The following is a 21,340-nucleotide window of genomic DNA, read 5'->3' on the forward strand; positions in this document are numbered from 1 at the left end:
CAGGCCCACAGCAGCCAGGGCAGGGCTGTCCCCTGGGGGGGGGGGGTGCTTTGGGGTCCCAGAGGCCATGTGGCCAAGCACTGACCACTGGAACAGGCCAGGGGCTCTGGGCTTGGGTGGGTGCAGGGACTCTGGGGTCTCCATCTGCACCCAGTCCTGGGAGCATGTGCCCAGCTCAGAGGCAAGGAGGCCCCCTTGGGCCACGCCTGCTGCCTCAGCAGGACGGCAAAGGCCAGCAGATTCAGGGAAAGGAAGGTGAGTCCGCCAAGCCTCAGCCACACCTGCTCCGGGGCCTGTCTTTCCAGCCAGACCAGACCTTCCCTGGGTTGGTTCCTGGTTTGGTCCTTGGGCCCAGAGCTGGGGATACTGGGTGCCAGGTCAGGAAGCCTCGGAGGGTGGAGGAGAACATATCAGAGCAGTAAGTGGAGGATGGGGTACAAGTCTCACTCGAAGTTCCAGTGCTGTCACTACTGATCCTTGAGCAAGGCTCCTAACCACACCACTCAGCCTTGGCTTCAACCCCCTCTCCGTGGTGTTGCCAAGGCTGCGTGAAAAACAGGTATGCCCTGGCAGGCCCTTGGGCACTGTGAAGCAGCAGACCATGGGGGAGGTTACAGACTGCTCTCTGTGTCTGAAAAGAACTGGATCAAGAGAACAATAATAATTTATTTATTTTGCATTTATCATTCTCTAGGCACTGGGCTGACTTATTTGACCCCCTGCTCGCTAGTTTATATTTCCATTCTATAGATTGAGCAACTGAGGTTCCGTGGCCTGCTCCAAGGTCACACAGGACGCTAAAGCTCAAAGCCAGCTTGCAAAGCTCAGTAGGGGCTGTCTGAGACCAAAACCCACTTTCCTATGTACTCCAGGAGACTGGGGGACCCTGGTCCTCAGGCAAGCCCCTCCTCGGGAGCCAGAGGAGGGCTGGTTGGCCTGCTTCCCCCAGGCTAGCCTGGGCCTGGAACTGGATGGGCTGTGGAGAGGGAGGATGGTGCGGTCCTGGGTTCCAGAGACACATACACCCCCCGCCCCCCACCTCCCATCCTCCCCACGCCCCCACCCCCCTCGCCAGGGACTCAGACTTGCTGTCACCGCCTGCCCACCCCTTCCCTCCTCTCCCCGCTGTCCTTAGCTCCCCAGAGGGGCCTTTCTCCACCAACCCCAGGAAAGGGGAAGGGAGGGTGGGGGAGAGCTCAGGCAGACCTACTTTCAAGGCTTTAATCCTTTTTGCTTAAAGGATTTTTTTTTGCTTGGGGAAGACTTGGTCTGATCAGAGGAGAGACGCAGGGAGCTGACAAGCTGCGGAGGATAGGGGGGTGGTGAGGAGAAAGAAATACATATTTATTACCCTCAATTATTAAAAAATAGATAGTACCAGATCTTAGGTCCTGGCAGACACTGCGGCGGCTTTTGCACAAGGACTGTTTTCTTTTCTTTCCCTTTCCTCTCTCTCTCTTTTTTTTTGTTAATTCTGTTGAGATTGTAATGTGGCTAGCGCATTAGGAAAACCGCCCTGGCCAGTTTCCAGCGGGTGGAGGAAGGCTGGGGTACTGGACAGGTGAGCAGGACCCTCCTGCCACAGGTACAGGGGAGAGCCCATATCTTATCTCCATGGAGGGCAAGGTGTGGGCAGGAGGGGTTTGGGCCCCATCTGGGGCTGCACAGGCTGTGCCCCTGGCGGGTCCTCAGCTCTTTCCCTCCTTGGCTCTCTCAGGGTTCCTACTCTTTTCAAGGAAGTGGTCAGAGAGAAAAATACATTCTGGATTCCTCCCTAGGGGCCTGACACAGCTCGCCCCAGAGCTTCTGACGGCTTCACCAAGGGCCAGCTCCCCAGATACACCTTTCTCCTCCTATGATTGTATCAGCCTGTTGGTAAAGGGGGCAAGTGGTCAGCCTAGTGCAAAGACACCAAGGACCTCTGAGGCCTGATACCCAAGAAGTCAACAACCCCCCCCCAACCTGTCAAGAGGGCAAGATGGGGCCTAGAACGAAGAAGAGAGGGATCTACCATGTGGAAAAAGGCAGGGGAGGCAAGGCGACTGAGGAGAGGACTATGGCATTCATTTTGGTTCTCTCAGTCCCCGCAGAGCCTGGCACACAGTAGGCCTTGGCACATGGCTCTTAAGTCATAGGCTTGTGTGAGGAACACAGCGCAGCAGCCGCGACTCACTGAAGCCTTGCTACGTGCCCGGAAGACACTTTGCATCAAGATTTCTCGGAAACCTTAAAAAAAAAAAATTCTCAGAACCTCCAGAGGCAGGTGGCATTAGCCCCCTCTTTCAGATGATGAAACTGAGCCCCAGAGAATTAAAAGCATTTGCCCAAGGTCAGGCAGCTGGTAAGTGATGGAGCAGGGCCCTGGTTCCTGCCTGGACTCCACAGACCTTGCTCTCATCCGCTCTGCTGCAGACACAGACAGAAAACCTGCAAAGACCAGAAATAAGTTTGAGAGGAATCAGGCAGGCCAAAGAAAACCACCTGAGAATGCTTCCCACTGCTCTTGCATTGTCTCTGGGGACATCTCCCGGACCCTGGGCAGAGAGAGAAGGGAGTTTAGGACTGAGTCAGTCCTCCCCAGACAGGGTGGCCCCCGCTGCCCATGGTGACCCGACCCACCCTTACCAGTCCTGAGACTCCTGCTTCTGACCAGGGCTGGCCCATGTTGGCCTAGCCCCTCACTCAAACTCAACCCTGGTCACAAGGAGGCGACACGTCACAGGGTAGTCAGGCCTGGCCTGCAGGGAGGATGACGCAGGAAGTTCTCTCTGTTACTGCTAACATTGAGGGCAGCACCCACGGAGCCCCTGGCACAGTCAAGCACCAAGAACTGTATCAGTCTTGTCTTGTTTAATATACACAACCTTACAAGTCAGGTAGTCTCATGAGTGGCCCCATTTTAAAGATGGAAACACTTACGTTGAGAGAAATGAGGTTATTCCAGGAGACTAACCTGGGTCTGGCCAGATCCTGTGTGCTTAAGCAACCCACTTGGAGGTGAAGGGCTTGTCCACGGACCCCTGGAATCAGCCCTCCCTACCAGCCTCCACTGAGCGAGGACAGCCACGAGCACTGCGTGCTCTGCTGGGTGAGAGACGCAGGAAGGGTCTGGGGATGGGGTCATGGACAGATAAGGCGCAGCTAACCAATGTTACCAGCCAGCATGCAGCACGCGTTGGATATTCTAGAGAACATACCACCCAACCACTCCTAATGCTGTGTGATGTTGGGCAAGCCACGGCACTTCTCTGTGCTTCGGTTTTCTCAGCTGAGCGACAGGGTTCCTTCTAGCTCCAAATAGGAAAGAGCCAGGGCACCTTTATGCTTGTCTTGTGTGAAGATGTTTCCAGGGCACCTGGGTGGCTCTGTCGGTTAAGCGTCTGCCTTCGTCTCAGGTCATGATCCCAGGGTTCTGGGATCGAGTCCCGCATCTGGCTCCTTGCTCAGCAGAGAGCCTGCTTCTCCCTCTGTCTGCTGCTTTCCCTGGTTGTGCTTTCCCTCTCCCTCTGACAAAATATAATCTTAAAAAAGGAAAAAAAAAAAGTCTGCTTTCAGCTCATGTCATGATCTCAGGGTCCTGTGATCAAGCCCCACACCCGGCTCCCTGCTTTGCCATCTCCCTCTGTGCTCTCTCACGCGCGTTCTCTCTCTCAAATAAAATCTTTAAAAATTTTAAAAAGAGCCTACAAAACTGTCAAAATCACATAAGTTCCCTGGTCCAAAACAAAAGCAAGGGGCAGGCTCTTCCTCATACACCATCCTGGGGAGTTTCTGCTGCAAATTAACCCCAAGGAAAACTAATGCCTCTGTACACCTTTCCCTTTGGTTCGCCCACCGCCCGCTTCCCTGGAAACTTGGGCCATGTTCATGGCCACAACGCATGTGCGCACGCACACAGACATGCACTCACGCACATGGACCTGCCTCCTCTCCAAATCCCCAGAGGCTTCAGGTCTGGCTGGCTGCTACTTGGGGTAGTATCTAGCCCACACACCTAAGGGGTGTCACTGACATCCCATGATGGCCTCCACACAACTGACTTTCTGTGAAGACCTTAACATCTCACACTTCTTTCCTTCTCCTGCTCAGAAGCCCACATGGCACATGGGCACACGTGTTGGCTAACATGTCCAAGAGCAAAAAGCTGGAAACGGTCTCTGTGCACAGCCTGAGGGGACGGGCAGTCATGCAATGGAACATTCTGTTGATAATTACCAACCTAGAGGGCCTGGTTCAGTTGGTAGAGCATGCAACCCTTGATCTTGGGGTTGGGAGTTCGAGCCCCACATTGGGTGTAGAGATTACTTAAATACATGAAACTTAAAAAAAAGAAGGAGAAGAAGAAGAAGAAGAAGAAGAAGAAGAAGAAGAAGAAGAAGAAGAAGAAGAAGAAGAAGAAGAAGAAGAATTACCCACCTAGAAATTACTCAACTTAGTGTCTGAGGTAAACTGTAGATTCAACAAGACAGGGTACATTTGCATTGCAGGAAGCAGCCCAGAAGGAGCTATCAAATGCACCAAACGCCCTGGGAGGGCTTAGCTTTCCCACACTTCCCTCTTTGGGTTGTGGGATTATAGTGATTTTCTTCCTTTTGCCAATCCCATGTTTTCTGTCACATGTATGCATTATTTGGGAAGTTCAAAAATTTTACTCAGTGGCTATTGAGTCAGCCACCCCTCCTCCTCCCTGGTACTTAGGGCTCTGAGACAACCGGATTCCCCTCAATCTGTTCTACAACCGGTCCGCCACCGCCCCATATAGCCATCATGGCCCATGTACAGTTATCCCCTTGTTCTCCCAACTTTTCCACCCTGTCCAGTTTTTCCAGGCCCTCCTCCATCCATAGAGCCTTTGAGCAGGGGCCTCCCCTCTGGCCACCAGCCCCGCTGGCTTGAAAACGCCTTCCTTACCACCCTACCCTGGGCTTCCCTGCTCCTGGTGTGTGGCTGCTCACTCCCACAAGGTGGTACGCTTCCTGAATGAGGACAGATCTTCAGCCTATCACTCACGCCCCATGGTACCCAGTCCAGAGTGAGAGCTTAGGAAACAACTACAAGGGAGCATAGGGGCTCAGGCCTGGTCAGAGATGGTGGTCTAATTGGGGAGAAAAGGCTGATGTATAAATGAAAAAGACAAGACCATCCACAGAATTAAGTTCTATGTTTCATGCTCAGAGTTAAAGGGAAGGGCTTGTGGGAAATGATCCGTGACCTTGCATTCAGGCTGCAGACTGGACCACATTAACTGAGGAGAAGCATCTGACCCCAATGGGAAGAAGCATCCCTAGACCCACCACTTCTCCTCCCGCCATAATGTTGCTTTGGTTTGTACTTTGGCTCCTCCCCCTAGCCAAGAGGCTGATGAACTTGGAACTGACACCAAGCTCTAGTCCTCTCCAAAGGAACCTGTCACTACTTCATGGTCTGTACCTCAGAATGCCAACCCTGCTTGCAGCTCCAGCCCCAGAAGCAGCCAGGTACTGTATCAAGAACACTCCTGACCCAGGACCTTTGTACTTGCTATTCCCTCTGCCTGGAGAGCTCTTCCCAAACAGAAACAGCTCAGATGGCTGCAGAGACCCCTCCCTTCCTTCGGCCTCTATTCAAATGTCACCTGATCAGAAAGGCTTCCCAATCTTTGTAAAATAACACATCTCTGGTCACCCTCTGTTCCTTAACTCACCCTCTAACAGTCTTTTCTTCTAAGCACCTAGGCCTACCTGACAGAATACAGTTAGTCATTCATGGTCTATATCCCCCCACTAGAATGTAAGCTCCATTAATAACAGGGGACTTGGTTTTTACTCTTTGCTTCATCCTTAGGGCCAAGCCAGCGTAGGCAGGCACTCAACAGCTGTTAAATGGTTGTCACATGGAGGGCGCCGGGGTGGCTCAGTTAATTAAGCAACTGCCTTCGGCTCAGGTCATGATCCTGGAGTCCCAGGATCAAGCCCCACATCAGACTCCCTGCACAGCAGGGAGCCTACTTCTCCCTCTGACCCTCCCTCCTCATGTTCTCTGTCTCTCATCCTTTCTCGCTCTCTCAAATAAATAAATACAATCTTAAAAAAAAAAAGTTTGTCACATGGAGACACATCTCCCATACTTCTCTCGACTGACAGAATAAAAGGCAGCCAGCTCATCCATGGATAGACAATTCACAGGTGACTGTGATCTGTAACAGAGAAAAACATGGCAGGCTCAACTGAGGTCTTTCTTCTGGAAATCAAGTTCGGGATACAAAGAATGTGAGGCCATCTTGAAGAGCAAGCAGCCCTGGGTGACCACACTGGGCCTGGTACAAGGTGACAAGTCATGGGTACAGATGGTGGGGCAGAAGCAGGGGCAGCTGGGTTGGGTGGAAAGAGAGGCACCACAGAAAGGCTGCTACTCTCTTTTCTGGAGGCTTCTGGAGCCCTGGTCACTCATCTTCCCGCAATAATCCCCCACTTCCAACAAGCTACCTCGAATCCCTCAATCAGATTTGTCCACTGAAAGCAGAAATAGCAGCCCGCTAGGGGTGGTGGGCCAATTACAGGAAGATGAGAGCCATGCCTACCTCCAGCGGGCCCCAGGGCCAACCGCCCAGCCCACAGTTTGGTGGCACGATGTACCCCTTGGCTGGTGCATTCTCCTGGGTGTGGTCCTGTGAACGGCCCTGGCCTCTCTCCCTCTGCTCAGAGATTTTGTTTCAGCCTCAGGCTTGGGGACTGGGCAGCAACCTGGGAGCCCTCCCTTCCTGGGAGGAGAGGAAGCAGTTCAAAGTAACAAGTCATTTTTACAGAGAAGACAAAACAGGCCGTCTCCTCACCCCAGGCACCCCCCGAGCTTGGCTGATCTCACATTCGGGCCAGTTTCAGTCAAACATTTCAGATCTCTGAAGCCCAGAGCATCCACAAGAGGTTTTTATTTGCCACGGAATCAATAGTGCAAATTTGGTTCCATAAAAATCTGCCAAGTACACCTTAAACTTTTCAGAGTACGAGTGTTATTTCTTCTCCCACCACAGCTCCCGTCCCACCAGATGTCCTCTGTGGTCCAGCTGGCGTTGTCGTTCTATGCCTCCTAGCTTCCTGGGTCCACAGAGGAGCAGAGCTGCGCTGGGCTGAGGCGGCAGCAGCCCCAGGCCCTGGATGAGCCCTGTAGCCTAAGCTTCAGTGTCCTCATCTGGAACTTGGGGCCAGTAAGACCTGCCTTTTCTGCTTTTAATGAAGCACTGCACAGGAAAGCTGTAAGATTTAAAAAAAAAAAAAAAAGAAGAAGAAGAAGAAGAAGAGTGTTCTCTTAGTTCCTGGTACTAAAGCCCCAGCCCCAAAGGCAGCCAAGAATACTCCTGCCTCAGGGCCTTTGTGCTTGCTGTTCCCTGGGCCTGGAGAGTTCTTCCCAAGTAGAAGCAGCTGGATAGCTACAGAGAACCCTCTTGTACTTTACTTAGCCTCTGTTCTTTTCCTCTTTCTTTTTTCTTTCCTTTTTTTTTTTTTTTAAAGCCCTGGGTTATCATGGTTTGATCTTATGATTACAAAACAATTCAATTTTTTAAAATGCGTTGGGAGAGGCAGAGGAGAGGGAGAAAATCCTAAGCAGACACCATGCTGAGCACAGAGCCTGACGTAGGGCTCAATCCCCAGACCCTGAGATCATGACCTGAGTTGAAATCAAGAGCCTGATGCTTAACTCACTGAGCCACCCAGGTGCCCCACGGAACACTTTCAAAATAAGGTTTTGGCACTATGTTTTCCGGGTTCCAAATCCAGTGACTGTGGTCATGTACTGAATCAACATTTCTAGGAATTCATGAAGACAAGACATCAGTCATGGATTCAACGCTACGCAATGTCGCCATGTGCTGCATTCTCTCTTGTGCAGGATGCTGTTTAAATTGGGGCCCAGCAGTTAACTGGATGGGTACACGGTAACTTGGAGAAGCTGGGTCAGGAAACTGGAAGAGAGAATGTCATTTGCCCCCCCACCCCCACCCCACCCTGGGGCTGAGGGGAGGGAGCTCTTTTGAACCTGGAGCTCCGGCAGGAGCCGTGGGGCAGATGCTGTGGAGGCCTGCCGATCCCTTGCTTTCACCATTTTAGCACACACCAGCCTGCCTTCCAACTGGCAGAACCTGCATCTCTTTGCCTGCGGGCTTTTTCTAGCAGTGGAGCTGGCAGTTGCTCACCCACAGAGCAGGCCAAAAGTGAGGGGTGGGGGAGCTAATCTCTACACCAGGAACACCACTCAGCCAATGATGGAAAGGAGCTGTGTATAAATACCCCCACTCCCTCCCTTCCGTGAGATAACTCTGAGGTGCATGTTCTAAGCTGTAACCCCAAGCTCCCTGCTGGGATTTTAAGTCCTGGTTGCCCACAGTATTCCTTTTCTCAACCACGGGCCCCTTATTGGCTTCTTCCCTTCTCTCTCTTCCCGGCTCACCTACTGGTGTTTTCTAGGACACCTCCCAAATATACAACGTACAATTGAATCCTTATCTCAGGCTGCACTTCCAGAAGAATCTTTGGGGGATGATGGAGGGGCAGGAGAACTCATGGTGACTCACCAATGGTTGAAGCCAACTGGAAGCAAGAGGGTGTGGGAGCTCAATGTTGATGTTGGACAGGCCAAGCTCCTGGGACGGAGAGCAGATCTGGAGGGGCGGGGATGGGAGCGGGGGGGGGGGGGGCGACTAACGTGTCTCATGAAACCTTCTAGTGAGGAGGGCAGAGAATAAACAGGCAATTGCAATTAGATAGGTTGGATACAATGACCAGAAAACACAGACTATGATGGGCTGTCCAGCTGGGAAGTCTGGACCATCCCGGGAAGAAAAAGAAATCAGTGCAGGTGTTTTAAGCAAGGGAGGGGATAAGAGCAGGTGGCACTGTAGAATGTAACCACAGCGTAAAACCTGGATTGGGTGAAGGCAAGAGAGGTGGCTAGGAGCTAGCTGCTCCAGTGAGGGGGGGGAGGGGAGAAGGCAGCCTCGGCTGGGGTGCAGGTCGGCGGGGAATGGAGGTGTGAAGGCCACGGAAGGGGCAAGGACGGCACTTGGAGATGGACTACGGGGGAGGCTGGGGTGAGGGAGCACACTGTGGGTCCAGGGCTGGAATTGAGGGGGCCTGGGAGGTTGATGGTGCCAGACACTAAGATGGGGGGAAATGGACAAGGAGCTGGTCTGCCGCCAGCTCGGGCAGAGGGAGTACAGTTTGAGACACACTGAGTCCAGGGTTCCTGTGGGGATGGCAGCAGAGGCAGTGGGGGCGGGGAGGGGGACGGCGGGCGGATGGCCCAGAACGGATGGCCCCGGACGTCAGAGGCAATGCCTCCGCCGAGCAGGATGTGTGGGAGCCGGGGGCGTGCTGAAGCCCCCCAGAGGAGAGCGAGAAGGGAGACGGCGCCCAGGGCGATGCTTGGGGAGCTGCCCAAGTGGTGGAGTTGGCAGAGAAGGCTGAGAAGGAGCAGCCGGCTCTGTGGGCGAGCAAAGTCGGAGAAAGACCAGGGGAGCTGCCATCAGGAGAGCCACGGGGAAACCACGGCCAACAGTCAGATGCCACCAGAAGGTCAGATGAGACAGGAGGAAAACGTTTGGTAGGGTCAGCATCAGTGACTCGGTGACAGCCGAGTGACAAGAGGACACAGCCTCACGTCTGGGTTGAGGTGTGAGAGGGGACAGGAGGGCAAGGAGACTCCAAGCATAGACAGCTCCTCTCAGAGGATGGGACTATGTCCCTTTGTTAACACACCACACCCAGCACACCCAATGCCCTTCCTGTGGGCTCTGTCCTGCCAAAAGGGGCCACAGCAGACTCCCCAGTCTCCAAATTGGAGGGGCTGTCAGTCAGGGTGTCCGTGAGGCCAGAGCTGGATGCCCCTCTTCCCAGCTCTGACCAGGCCCACTTACGCTTCTCTGGGTTTTTTTTGTTTGTTTTTAAAGGTTTCATTTATTTATTTGAGAGAGTGCAAGACTGATAGAGAGCATGAGCAGGGGAGGGGTAGAAGGAGAGGGAGAAGCAGATTCACATCAGTAGAAGGAAAGGGAGCAGCAGACTCACATCAGGAGTCTGTAACTGAGCAGGAAGCCTGATGTGGGGCTCGATCCCAGGACCCTGGGATCATGTCCTGAGCTGAAGGTAGTCACTTAACCAACTGAGCTACCCAGGTGCCCTCATTTCTCTGTTTTTTATTCTGGACTCTGACAGTGGATATCATTGGAAAACACTGTTCTCCTTCCCAGAAACATGTGAAAAACCATCACTCTGGTCCTATTATCGATGGAGAAACTGAGGCCCAAGGAGGAGGAGATGCACCCAGCGTCCTAGAGACCCAGCCACAGGGCTGGAATCTAACGCAGCCATGGGACTCCAACTTTGGCATTCTTTCTACAACCCCACGGTCCCTAGAAAGAAAAGGGCCATGTCCAAGCCAAAGCCAGGGTCACACAGAGCTGCTGTTAGAGGCAGAGCTTGGCGGCCAGTGAAAACAGAGACAGACAGGAGAGTAAACACGAAAGGGCGTGCTGCCTGCAGCCCGTGCCAAGGAGGCAGCCCGCAGTGCGGAACGGAGCCGCTTCCCCACAGCCCAGGCCTGCCCGGCTGCCCCCGCACTGGCCACAGAGTCACCCACGAGGCCCTGCCTGCTCCCCAGGCTGCCTGGCCTTAGCCGGCTAGCCCACTGCACTGCAGGCTCCTTCCTTCTCCCGGCCTGCTCAGGCAAGCCCATGAATAGAACATTAAAGGCAAAACCTTCTAAAAGAAAAAGCAGCTCCCTGGTAGGAGTCGCCCCACTAAATGTCAAATACAGAGCAAGGCTTTCTGCCTCATATGCTTCTCACTAATGGAGGCACCTTAGCTTCCATAGCCCCATCATCCAATCGCCCTATAAATAAATCATTGAAAGAAGAATGCCAATTTTCCCCCCAGGGCCTCATGAATCTCTCTATATAACCATATGTAAAGGCCTCCTTCTCTGTGTTGGCGCAGGTGCCCAGAGAAGGATGGCAAAGTCTGCTAGGGCAATTTTAGAGGCAGAAGCAAACTTTCACACCATCTCAGTGGGCTGTGAGTTGGGAGCCCAGCTTTTCTCCTGACTTGGGGAAGACTTCTGCTCAATTTCCTTTTTTTTTTTTAAAGATTTTATTTATTTATTTGACAGAGAGAGAGCACAAGCAAGGGGAGAGGCAGAGGCGGAAGGAGAGGCAGAGGGAGAGGCAGGCTCCCCGCAGAGCAGGGAGCCCAATGTGGGACTCGAACCCAGGACCCTGGAACCATCACCTGAGCCAAAGGCAGACACCCAACCAACTGAGCCACCCGGGCACCCCAAATTCTGCTCAATTTCCTGCAGCCCCACCCTGACGCTGCCTCCACGGCCCGCTGGAATCAGCCCAGGAAGCTGCCAAGAGACCCCTCTGCAGGGTCTGCTCTGGTCCCTTCCCTAGAGCCCACCCCTGCGGGCAGAGCCAGACACCAACTAATTGAGCTTGGCTCCCGGCTTTGCTAGCTCGCGGTGCAGAGCGCGCCGGCCCACTCACTCCTGGAGGCCCCCCACTGACGAGCTCACCAGCCCACTGATGGCACCAACGCACCGCCATGCTATTGGCCCCAAGGACCAGGAGGTGGGGCACACACGCGTGGGGTGCCCCACTCTACAACAGGGGGCTTCAGGCGCGCATACTTCCAGTGCCTGTTGCATGCTTGCCAGGTGTATTTCTACAAACACGTGCGTGTGCCTGCATGCACACACACACGCGCGTGCATGCACACACACACACACACACGTATACACACACACTGTATTGTGCCAACCCTCTTGCCATGCCAGCACGGAGGCTGTTTGCTGTTTTGGATCCCAGTTTTGCTGACTGATGAGACAATGATCACAGGCTCAGAAGCCCTGGCTTGTCTGTGAGATCAGACCCGCGCGTCACCGTGGGGGGGGAGCTCCTTGCTCAGAGGTGGGAGTGTGCCTTTCTACCTCCCGAGACCACCTAGACCTCTCGGCCTTAACTCTTTCTTCTTTCTTTTCCAAACCCTAGGGAAAACTGGCCTCTGGAATTCAACCATGGCCGGAAGGGGGCAGAATTCCCTTCTGGAGGACAGGTCTGAGCTCTGCCATTACAGTCCCGCTAACAGACTAGGGCTGGGCCATGGGAGCACCACCCCAGGGGTAAGGGAGAACTCCAGAGGTGGGGAGCAGGTAAGGGTGGAGGGACCCGCTTCATCCAGCTTCAGCCACCCCATATCCTGGGGCTGTTGCTCCCCAAACAAGCACCTGACAGTCTGGGATGCAGCTTTGTGAAGAGCGGGATGTGTGGGAGCCGGGGGCTCCCTTAGCCAGGAAGAGCAACATAGGAGGAAGGACCAGCCCCCCAAATAAGCCATGTCCCAACCTTTCTCAATGGCATGAAAGCAAGATGATGGGCTGGCCCACTGTCCCATCCCTGCAGTGAAGAAACCAGAGCAGGAGGGGAGGAGGCAGGAGGGGAGGGTGTGTCTGCCCAGACACAGAGGGAGGGCAGGGAAGAAGAGGACAGGTGAGACCCTGGGGTCCCAGAGACTTAGGGTCCCAGACAGACACGCTTCTGGAGGTGCAGCAGAAGGGGAGCGCATGGGAACGACCAGAGAGCTCTGTAACAAGATATAAATGATTCAGCACCCCGCAAAACAAATGTCATGTAAATTCAAGGCAGATGGGCATGTGAGACAGTGGAGCTTAGGGGTTAAGAGAGCAAGCAAGCGAAAGAGTGTGGCAGCAGACGGATCAGGGATTGCATTCTGACTCAACAGTGTGCCAGCCGTGGGACCCAGGGCAAGGGACTTCATTTGTCTGTGCCTTAGTTTCCGTTATCTGTAGAGCAGGGACAAGTACAGACTGACCTCAAAGGGCGACTGCAGAGATGACATGACATAAGGTATGTTGTCCACTTAGCTTGGCCTATCGGTAATTAATTATAAGCAGGTATTGGTAGTCCACGGACGGTGACTGGCACGAGTGGGTCCTTGCTGCCCCTGTCTCCAGCTAGCGTCCATACCACCTCCTGGTGGGCTTAACCAGGCATGCTCAGAGATGCGACACAGCTTGGCTTTGCCCTAGTGATGGACACCAAGTCAGGGTGCCTCCTCTACTCAGTTCAAGGCATCCAAGGGGGTCCCTGCTCTTGGACCCCCAACCTTGGAACTGATGTCTTGCTAGGTGTTGTCCCAGGCCTGGGAAGTCCCTTCACCCTGAAGTCCCTGCCCCACTCCTCTTTCTGACTCACTTCTAGTCAGGGTTGCCTGGCCAGCGCACCCCAAGAGCTGCTTCCGGCATTCTGCACGGAGGTCCTGCCTTCTGCTGTCCCTGGAGGCTCTGTTCCCGTTTCGCCAGCTATTTTGCTTCCTTGGCCATCTGTTCCCTCCCTGTCATCTCCTCTCTGCTTTCACCTTAACCACTACTTTGCTGCAGATGGTACCAAACAGATCTGTTCTTGACATCCTTCATGATGCCTGCCCCCTCCTTCTCCTCTCCAGCAAGTGAACTTCTGCTCTGTCCTTTTTCAGGCTGTGACTCCAAAGCTTAGAGCTGGATTCACCCCCACAAGCCTCCCTCCTCAGTCCCATCTGCTTTCAACTCGGCCACAGTTCAGGGGACAGACACCTACCCTTTCCCCTGCCTTTTCTTCTTCCTAATGAGACTTCCTCTTTTCAGACTTGGCCAAGAACCTTCTCCTGGTGTCAAGTCCACCATCTGCTCCACTTACCTACCTGGTGTTCACAAATAGTGCCCTTGAACCCTGCAGAGGGCTTGGGATCGGTGGCCTGAGACAGAGACCAGAAAATCTGGGCTACCTTCCTGCAGCGCAGGAGCCCATGTGCCCACGCTGGGAGTTTGGGTCCTGAATGGTTTCTCTGTAGAAGATGGGCCTGAGCAGTGCAGCAAGGACTTGGCCGCATATCGGCATGACGGGAATCGAACCAAAACACATTTGCTATGTGGTCTGAGCTCACAAGGGAAACAATGCATTGCTTGCCTTGCTTTTATTCTGGCCCCTGGTGAGAAAATGTATGTACGGGCTTTATTGGGCAACTCTGCTTCTCTTCTTCTCTTGGTGTGTCCTGGTGCTCCCCTAAAATTCCTCCTCTCAGCTTCTCTCTTCTGTCATAAGAACCAGGAGCTTTGAGGAAAGCAGCAGTCCAGAGGCTCCCAATGAAAGAAGCTGTGTTTGGTGACACTGGTCCCACCAGGCTGCATTCTCTGGGTAGGACACAATTAGGCGGGGAAGACTGAAATGTTGTTTCTGCGCTAGGATTTGGGATAAAAAAAGCCTCACATCTCAACCCTCCTGAGCAGGGCTCTTGTACTTCCCCTTTATACACATCCTCTGCAGCAGAAAGAAGAGTGTCTTGGCTGTCCATGGAATATTCCTCCCTTCTCTTCTCCACTGGAGCTAAAGAGGACCATGAAACGGACAGCTCCAAGAGGAGGGGCCTGTTGTCACCTGGCCACCTGAAGACTCTCAGGTCACCTAGGGAATCTCTGGATTCAAATTCACCAAGCACTGACAACCCCACGGTCCCTTCCTCCCGCTGCCTCCCCTTCACACAAAGGAGACCCACTCCAGCCACCAGGCCAGCCCATCTGGCTATGGAAACCAAAAGAACAAAAATGCTTCTTACTGGATTGCAGGCCTTAATCTAGCTCTTGCTGAATTATTCAGGGATGGCATTAACTTATAAATGAGTGTGTTTGACTGATTTTGTGGTTGATGTACAGATAAATTCTAATGAAAGACAGCTACAAGATTTTAAATTATTAATTAGACTGCCACTTAACAAAGCCTATTTGGCACTCTATTTCCTTGCTTAACAAGACAAAAACTTTAAGGATAGGTTCAGTATTAGCCCAGAGGCTGTTGATTTGCATTCTGTTTTTATAGCTCTAAAAATGAAAACCATAGATCCTGACCTTAAGCAGGCCACTTCTGGCGAAGCAAAATCCCCAACAGGCTGCCCTTTCTTCTTGGATGGTGCTGGGGGGCTCCAGGCCTGGCTTGCCCTGCCTGCCTCTCATCTCTGACCAGAGGCTTGCTTTTTATATCCCTAGTTCTGCCAGGGTAGGCCAGGAGACAGAAAAGAGGGCAGACAGCTGCTGAAGCCTTCAGCTCCCAGCACCGTCAGCAGCAGGATCCACTGAGGGCTCAGGCTGTTCTGGTTCACAGAGGTGCGGCTGTGACCGGTAGAGTCCTTTCATTAAGAGACACAAGGCAGCACCCCTCCCCTCCAATTCCTAAACATCCTGCCAGGGGACAGCACCCAGCTTGCTGTAATAGGACAACAAGAAATCAGAGCGATGACCCTCATGATCACAGCCTATACTCACCTTGCCCAGACCACTGAGCGGGATCCCCACTCCACAAAGCACTCCATTGTCAAGACCATGAGCCCAGCCCTTTGCAGAAAAGTTAGAGGTTTTTTTTCTCTTCCCCCTTACCCCCAGGATCTCGGGATGGCTACTCTTTTTCCAAATCCAAATTGAGACTATGAAACTCCCTCAGGTCCAGGAGTCCATGCAGGGCTCTGCAGCTGATGGGCAGGGAAACTGCAATGACCATCTGAACCCATCCCTATAACATTTTTTTGCTCGGAGCTTTGGGGAACAATTTGGGAAACAGAAACTTCAATGGCCACCTCCCTTGGCATGAGCCTTGGACATACCTTTGGCTTTGAGCACACACCTAGAATCCACACAGAGTATTTGAGTGTCCTGTATATGCGTGTAAAAGAAACAAGTCCTACAGATCAGGACCAGGGGCTGAGAGAGAAGACTGTCCAGCAAAGGAGCAAAAATAAAGTTCTTTGTCCACACAACGTCCCAGCAGCAGGCTGTAGGCCACTGGAGCTCAGCCTAGCCCAGCAAAGGGTTTTTCTGCTCTGTTTTCCTTTGGCCAATCCAAGTGGTGAACCCCCATGACTGCCAAGCCTCCAGTAGCCACCTCTTAAACAGAGTAAGTGAGTCTCCTCCACCCGGAGAGGCCCCCAGAATGCACTGGGTTCATCCCGGGTTGGGTCTCTGGCTAGTGAGGATGGGAGAGAAAGGCTCCTGGAGTCTCCCTGGGCACTTAAGTCATGTAAATAAAGTACCTGGGCTGTTCTCTGGCTCATTTTTAACTATAAACTGCCAAAAGACAAGAGACCAAAAGGGAAATGGGATGTCAATTCCCTTCTATTATCTCCATCCCAGACCCAGCTACCCAGCCATGGTGGCCTCTTAAAACTGCCTAGGAATCCTTAGGCACCAGGGGAAGTGTGCACACTCCAGGCCCAAGCTTCTCAGACCCGGGCCTCAGCTCAGTTTTGTAAAGATCAGCCTCTGTGTGCAGGCACTGACCACCACCACTAGCTGCTGAAATGCCTTTAAGTCCCATTCTGCAGGGAAAAAAGAACCAGGGTTTATCAGTGAAGAGGTTTCTCCAACCAGCCAGAGAGACTTTTCCCCACACCACAGGAAAAGGTAGGCAGCGTCCACAAGTTTGTGGCTATTGACACGATGGGGCAACCGAGGCTCCCCGGTAGGCCTGAGCCAGCAGGGACCACCACACAGCCTTTACTGCTTCCAGAGAAGGCGTGGTTTTTTCCCCCACCTGTCCCACCTGCTTGTGGGGTCTCTTCCCTGACCCCCACATCTTCTCCTCTCCACCCATCTTGAGGCTTCACTTCCCATTCTTTCGCCACCTCCCCCTGCCCGTTTTCTCCTTCCCCATCCTACTGTGAGGTCAGAATCCTGTGCTTACGACACCTCGGTCTGTTGCCATGGAAACAGGGGCGGATTAAGGCAGGAGCTCGGAACGCAGGGATCAGGGCCCTTAGCTACCTGAGCTCCCGCCTTAACCGGCTCCCGCAGGACCCGGGCAGCCAGACGCAGCCGCCGCAGCTTGCGGGCCACTCGGCCCGGCCCAGAAACGATAGGGTCCCGACGGAGCGCCGCAGCTCGCCCAGACCAGGAAGGGGAGGGAGGCAGACGCAGAGGCCGGGGCAGCTGGAGACCGGGTTTGCGGGCTCCCGGCGTGGTCACCTGCCCTCCCTGGGCCCCGGGGACAGCTCCCCGCGCGGCAGCCACGTGGGGGCGCGGCGGGACTTCCCCAGCACCCGCGCCAACTTTGCAGCGCTCTGCAATGAGCCGGGCTGCGGGGGAAAGGGGGGCAGGGGGAGGGTGGTTGTGGTTAGGTGGTCGCGGGGCCAGCTCTCCTCAAGTTGAGCCTGGCATCTGCCGCGCACGGAGCGGGTACGGCCCCCGCCTTCCCATCTCGCTGCTCCAGGCATAAGGAAAGTTTGAAGAACAGGACGGCAGGCGCTAGCCACCTCCCCTGGGCTGCTGGGTGCCCAGAGCCCGTCCCTGAGGACCAAAGCAGGACTGCAGGGAAGGTGCCCATGTCCCGGCCCCGCCTGAGAAGCGAGGGCGCGCAGTGAGCGCCCCGGGCGGCGCGGTGACTGACCGCTGGCCGCCCTGGAGCGCGGGCCTTACCCGGCCCCGCCAAAGCGGCAGAACTGGCAGCATGTGCCCACGCAGCCGAAGGAGTCTGCGACTGCAAAACTTTATAATGGCAAAGCAAAGGTCCCAGAAGGCCGGCTTCCCTTCCATCATGGATAGCTCACAGTGGTCGCTAAATGACCTCGCCGAGCCAGATCCCTAGGCCTGGCCGCTTGATCCATGGCGCAAATCCCGTGTCTCGCAACCGGCCACCGACAGGGGCTGAGCTCCAGCAGCAAACCCTCCGCAGGTGCGTCCCCGCAAAGCCCGCCAGCCCGCCAGCCGCTGCTTCCCAGGCCAGGAGCTCGGGCGCCGGAGAGCGCTCGGGTGGCTCCCGGGCTCGAGGCTCGGCCGCGTGTGCACTCAACTCCAACTTGCCCCTTCGGCTCCAACTCACCTTTTCGAAGCATGTTGGCCGCGGGGCCGCCACTCGGAGGTCGGCCTAGGCGCGCTCCCTGCCGGAGTCCGGATTCAAATCCTTGGGTGCCGGCTACAGCTAATCCGAGCGCGTCGAGGCGGGGGCAAGCCGGGGATCCGTTTGTGCCCGGCAGCCCGGCCCCTCAGGGGCATGGTGAGCCCGAGCCCAGCGCCGAGGGCACCGGCGCCCACTAGCAACCGCGGCGCTGCCTGGCAGCCCGGAGCGCTCGTTCAGCCCCAGGACAAGCGGCTTGCTCCGCGGAGCCGGTGGCCTGCTTCTGCAGCCCCGAGCTCTTTGCAGGCGGTTTTGAGGGGGGACGCCGCCCCCCGGCCGCCCGGCCGCCGGGCCGCGGCCCCCTCCTCTCCGCCCCCTCGGGCCGCCGCCGCCGCGGCTGCTGCAAAAGGGCGCTCGCACGCACCGCCGAGCTCCGGGGAAAGCGCCCGGCGCGCGTTTGCAGGACCCAGCGATCGGCGGAGCGGGGCGCCTCCCTTCCTCCCCCCACCCCCCGGCTTCCCCCACCTTTTCTCCTCCCTTCCTCCCTCCCTCGCTCGCTAGCTCCCTCCCTCTCGCTCCGCTCCCCGCCCCCGCTCACGGAGCGCCTCCCATACAAAATTTATGAAAGTGCTCTCAGCTCGCGGTGCGGAGCGCCGTCCTATTCCCAGGGCAGCGGCGCTCAGCCGCGCGGCGCCGCCTCCCAAGGTGTTTTCGCTGTGCCCGCCCCTATGGGACTATCCTTGGCCCGCGTCGGTCCAAGCACCTGCTCCAGGCCCTGGGCGGCCGTCGGGCTACTCGAAAGCCCCTTCTCGGCCCCGCGGGCTTCCCGGAGCTCGCGCCCGCAGCCCAACCCCCGTCTGCTCGCCCTTCGCGGCTGGAGGTCACTGAGAGAGGCGGCTGGAAGCGTGCGCTCTGCCCACCGGCTGGGACGGGAGAACTGCCACCCAGAGACCCCGATCACAAGTCTGCACCCCTTCCCATCTCCTCTCTAGGCGACTCCGCTTCCTTCTTAGAGGCTCGACGGCTCCTCCCCGCCCAGTACAGCTCTGGGAAACCCAGCCGCCTCTCATCCCGCGTCCCAGGATACTATTCTTTTGGGGGGTAGGTGTGGCGCGCCCCCAGACTCTTCTAGTCCACGCAGCAAGCATTCAGGGAGGCCCAGTTCCAAATTCTAGAGTGAGGAAGGGACCAGTGTGGGGCTCAGGTGGGCTATCCCCGCCTAGGGGGGTGTCCCAGATCTCCTTCAGTCTATACCGACCCCGCCCGGGGCTTCCAGGAAAATGGAGGAGGCACCGCCTAGAAAGCAGGTCCCGCAGGGGGCCAGTTGGGCTGAGCAGAAAAGGTTCAGGCCAGGCGAGATCCTGGGTGGAGGCGGCACCCCCTACTGGCCTGGAATAAGAGGGGTCCTGGGAAAGGAAGAAAAGGGGGCTAAGTCACTCATTCAACGTGCATTTACTGAGGGTCAATTCGTGGGACATTACTATTCCTAGGGATTCAGCCAGTGAAAAAGACAAGGTCTCTGCATTCAATGGCACCAAGGCTCTGGGTTTCCGCTAACTACATAGGCATATAACTACAAGAGCTTAGGGCATAGCTGGGGAAGAAAGACCCACAAGGCATCTTAGAATGTGACAGGAGAAAGAAATTGTTGGGGGCTCTGCTAGCTCTGTGAGGGGGGTGAAGGTGAAGGGTGATCAAGGAAGCCATCAAAGAGATGCCATTTAGGTTGGGGCTTGAGGGCTGAGTTATCAGTGTGAGAAGAAAAAGGGCATTCCAGGCAGGAGAAAAGGTGCAAATGCTTGAAGGTGGAAAAAGTAACCTTGTTCTGATGATTAAGAAGATTGGTCCATCTTGGGATGGAACTGGAGGTGGGGTATTCTCTCTCTTAGCCTTGACCAGCTGCAGGGCTGGATTTGGCCCCACACCCTGCCAGGCATTAAAGCTGGTCTCAAGGCCCTGGGCTCTCCGGGAGCCAACTGAGGCCCAGTGAGGTTGAACAACTTGCTCCATGTCATAAAGCAGTTCAGTGCTAAAGTGTAGGCCTTAATCGGGGTCTGCTAATCCTCCTTCCAGCCCCCTTAGCTGCCTCCCCATGACCCCCCTGCCCCACAAACTCCAGCATCTCAGACGAAGTTGGCTGGGGCTGGGTGTGAGTGTGAGAAGCACAGTTATTTTGGGCCTCAGGAGGGCTGGGCGCTGCTTTGGAGTCCAGCCAGGGGGTGGGGGTGACTAGAGGCGGGTGTTGTGGTATAATGTGGGGGTGCGCTGTGCCCGCCTTCTTGTCAGGCAGTAATTACTCAGCCTGCTGAGTAACTCAGGCAGGGAGACCCCCCACCAACAGATGGAGGTGTTCTCGGCCCAAGCTGAAGGACAGCCCCCAATGTCCTTCACTGCAGTTATCTTAGGGGACGTGCTCACATATGTCCTTGATGTCTAGTTCCCCTAGACATCACCTGGTTTCCTAATGGGTGCTAGGGCAGCTCATTCAGCATAAGAGGCTGTGAGGCGATGTTGTAAGAGGGTGAGGGCCTTCAATCATCCACAGGCCCCATTCTGCCCAGAGAAAGGCTCCAAGGGATACGGGACCTGCTAGGGAGATGCCACTGCTGCTCTGGAGTCAATCTCCCCCCCACAACCACCCCCGTGGATCTCACAGCTACAGCCAGAGTTAAAGCTGTCCACGGGCTGGGCCTTAGTGTCCTGAAGGGGGAGGGGCTGGACTCAGGGGATCCCTGGAATTGAGATTTTGCACCTTGGGAGTCCAAAGAACCCAGGGGAGATGGGAAGTCCATGCCGAGCTCTTATCAAGGCAAGAGGGAGTATTCCTGGGACCCATATTGGCTACAGCCCTGTCCAAAGCTATGACTGTCCTAAGAGTATCAGTCAGTGGCCTGGGGGCAGAGCACTGACCCCTTCTGGTCCTCCCCTTGGCTGCTCACTCTCAGCCAGCCCATACATCCTTTCCCTCTGGGCAGCAGCCCAAGCAGGCCAGTCCCTGGCTGCTTGTTTGTCACTTCTCCCTGTACCTTAATTAGGAGTTTCCAAGCAAGGAGGGCCTCCAGGGGAGCCCCAGGCCACAGAGGTACCTTAAAGGGCCAGCTGTGGCCACATCACCACCTCTGAGAGAGGAAGGTGGTGCCAGAGGGCTGGATGGGCAAACAGCCCTGGGGGACTATTGCTATATGGGGCAGACCTTGCTAAGGGCCAGTCCTGCAGGTACTCTGATCTTCCAAAGGTCAAGGCCATCTCACTGGCTGCTTACGCCTTCCCTTTGGGATCTCAGGAGCCCAGGCCTGATCAAGAGAAAGGCTATCTAGACCTGAGAGGCAGCCGAGGCAGGGAAAAGGGCAGATTGGTTTAGGCAACTGGATTCCTTGGACTGTTCCCCCTACCCCCACGCCCTGCCCCAGGAAAGCACCCTCAGGCTGGGGCCTTCCC

The 21,340-nt window shown here is 55.3% G+C and overlaps 1 protein-coding gene across 2 annotated transcripts in view; it reads right to left on the reverse strand.

Moving 5' to 3' along the window:
- RTN4RL1 (reticulon 4 receptor like 1) overlaps positions 1-21,340 on the reverse strand; it is a 73,792-nt gene that overhangs the window by 51,921 nt on the left and 531 nt on the right. Inside the window, exon 1 of one of the 2 annotated variants that reach the window (XM_047708519.1) lies at positions 17,888-18,391. The exons of the other annotated variant lie outside the window; for it this stretch is intronic. Coding sequence (XP_047564475.1) covers positions 17,888-17,900 — 13 coding nt within the window. The 5' untranslated portion in view covers positions 17,901-18,391. Of the gene's footprint in view, positions 1-17,887; positions 18,392-21,340 lie in introns of those variants that run through there. 2 annotated transcript variants of the gene reach the window in all.

The sequence above is a fragment of the Lutra lutra genome, chromosome 16, assembly GCF_902655055.1.
Source record: "Lutra lutra chromosome 16, mLutLut1.2, whole genome shotgun sequence".
Taxonomy (NCBI): domain Eukaryota; kingdom Metazoa; phylum Chordata; class Mammalia; order Carnivora; family Mustelidae; genus Lutra; species Lutra lutra.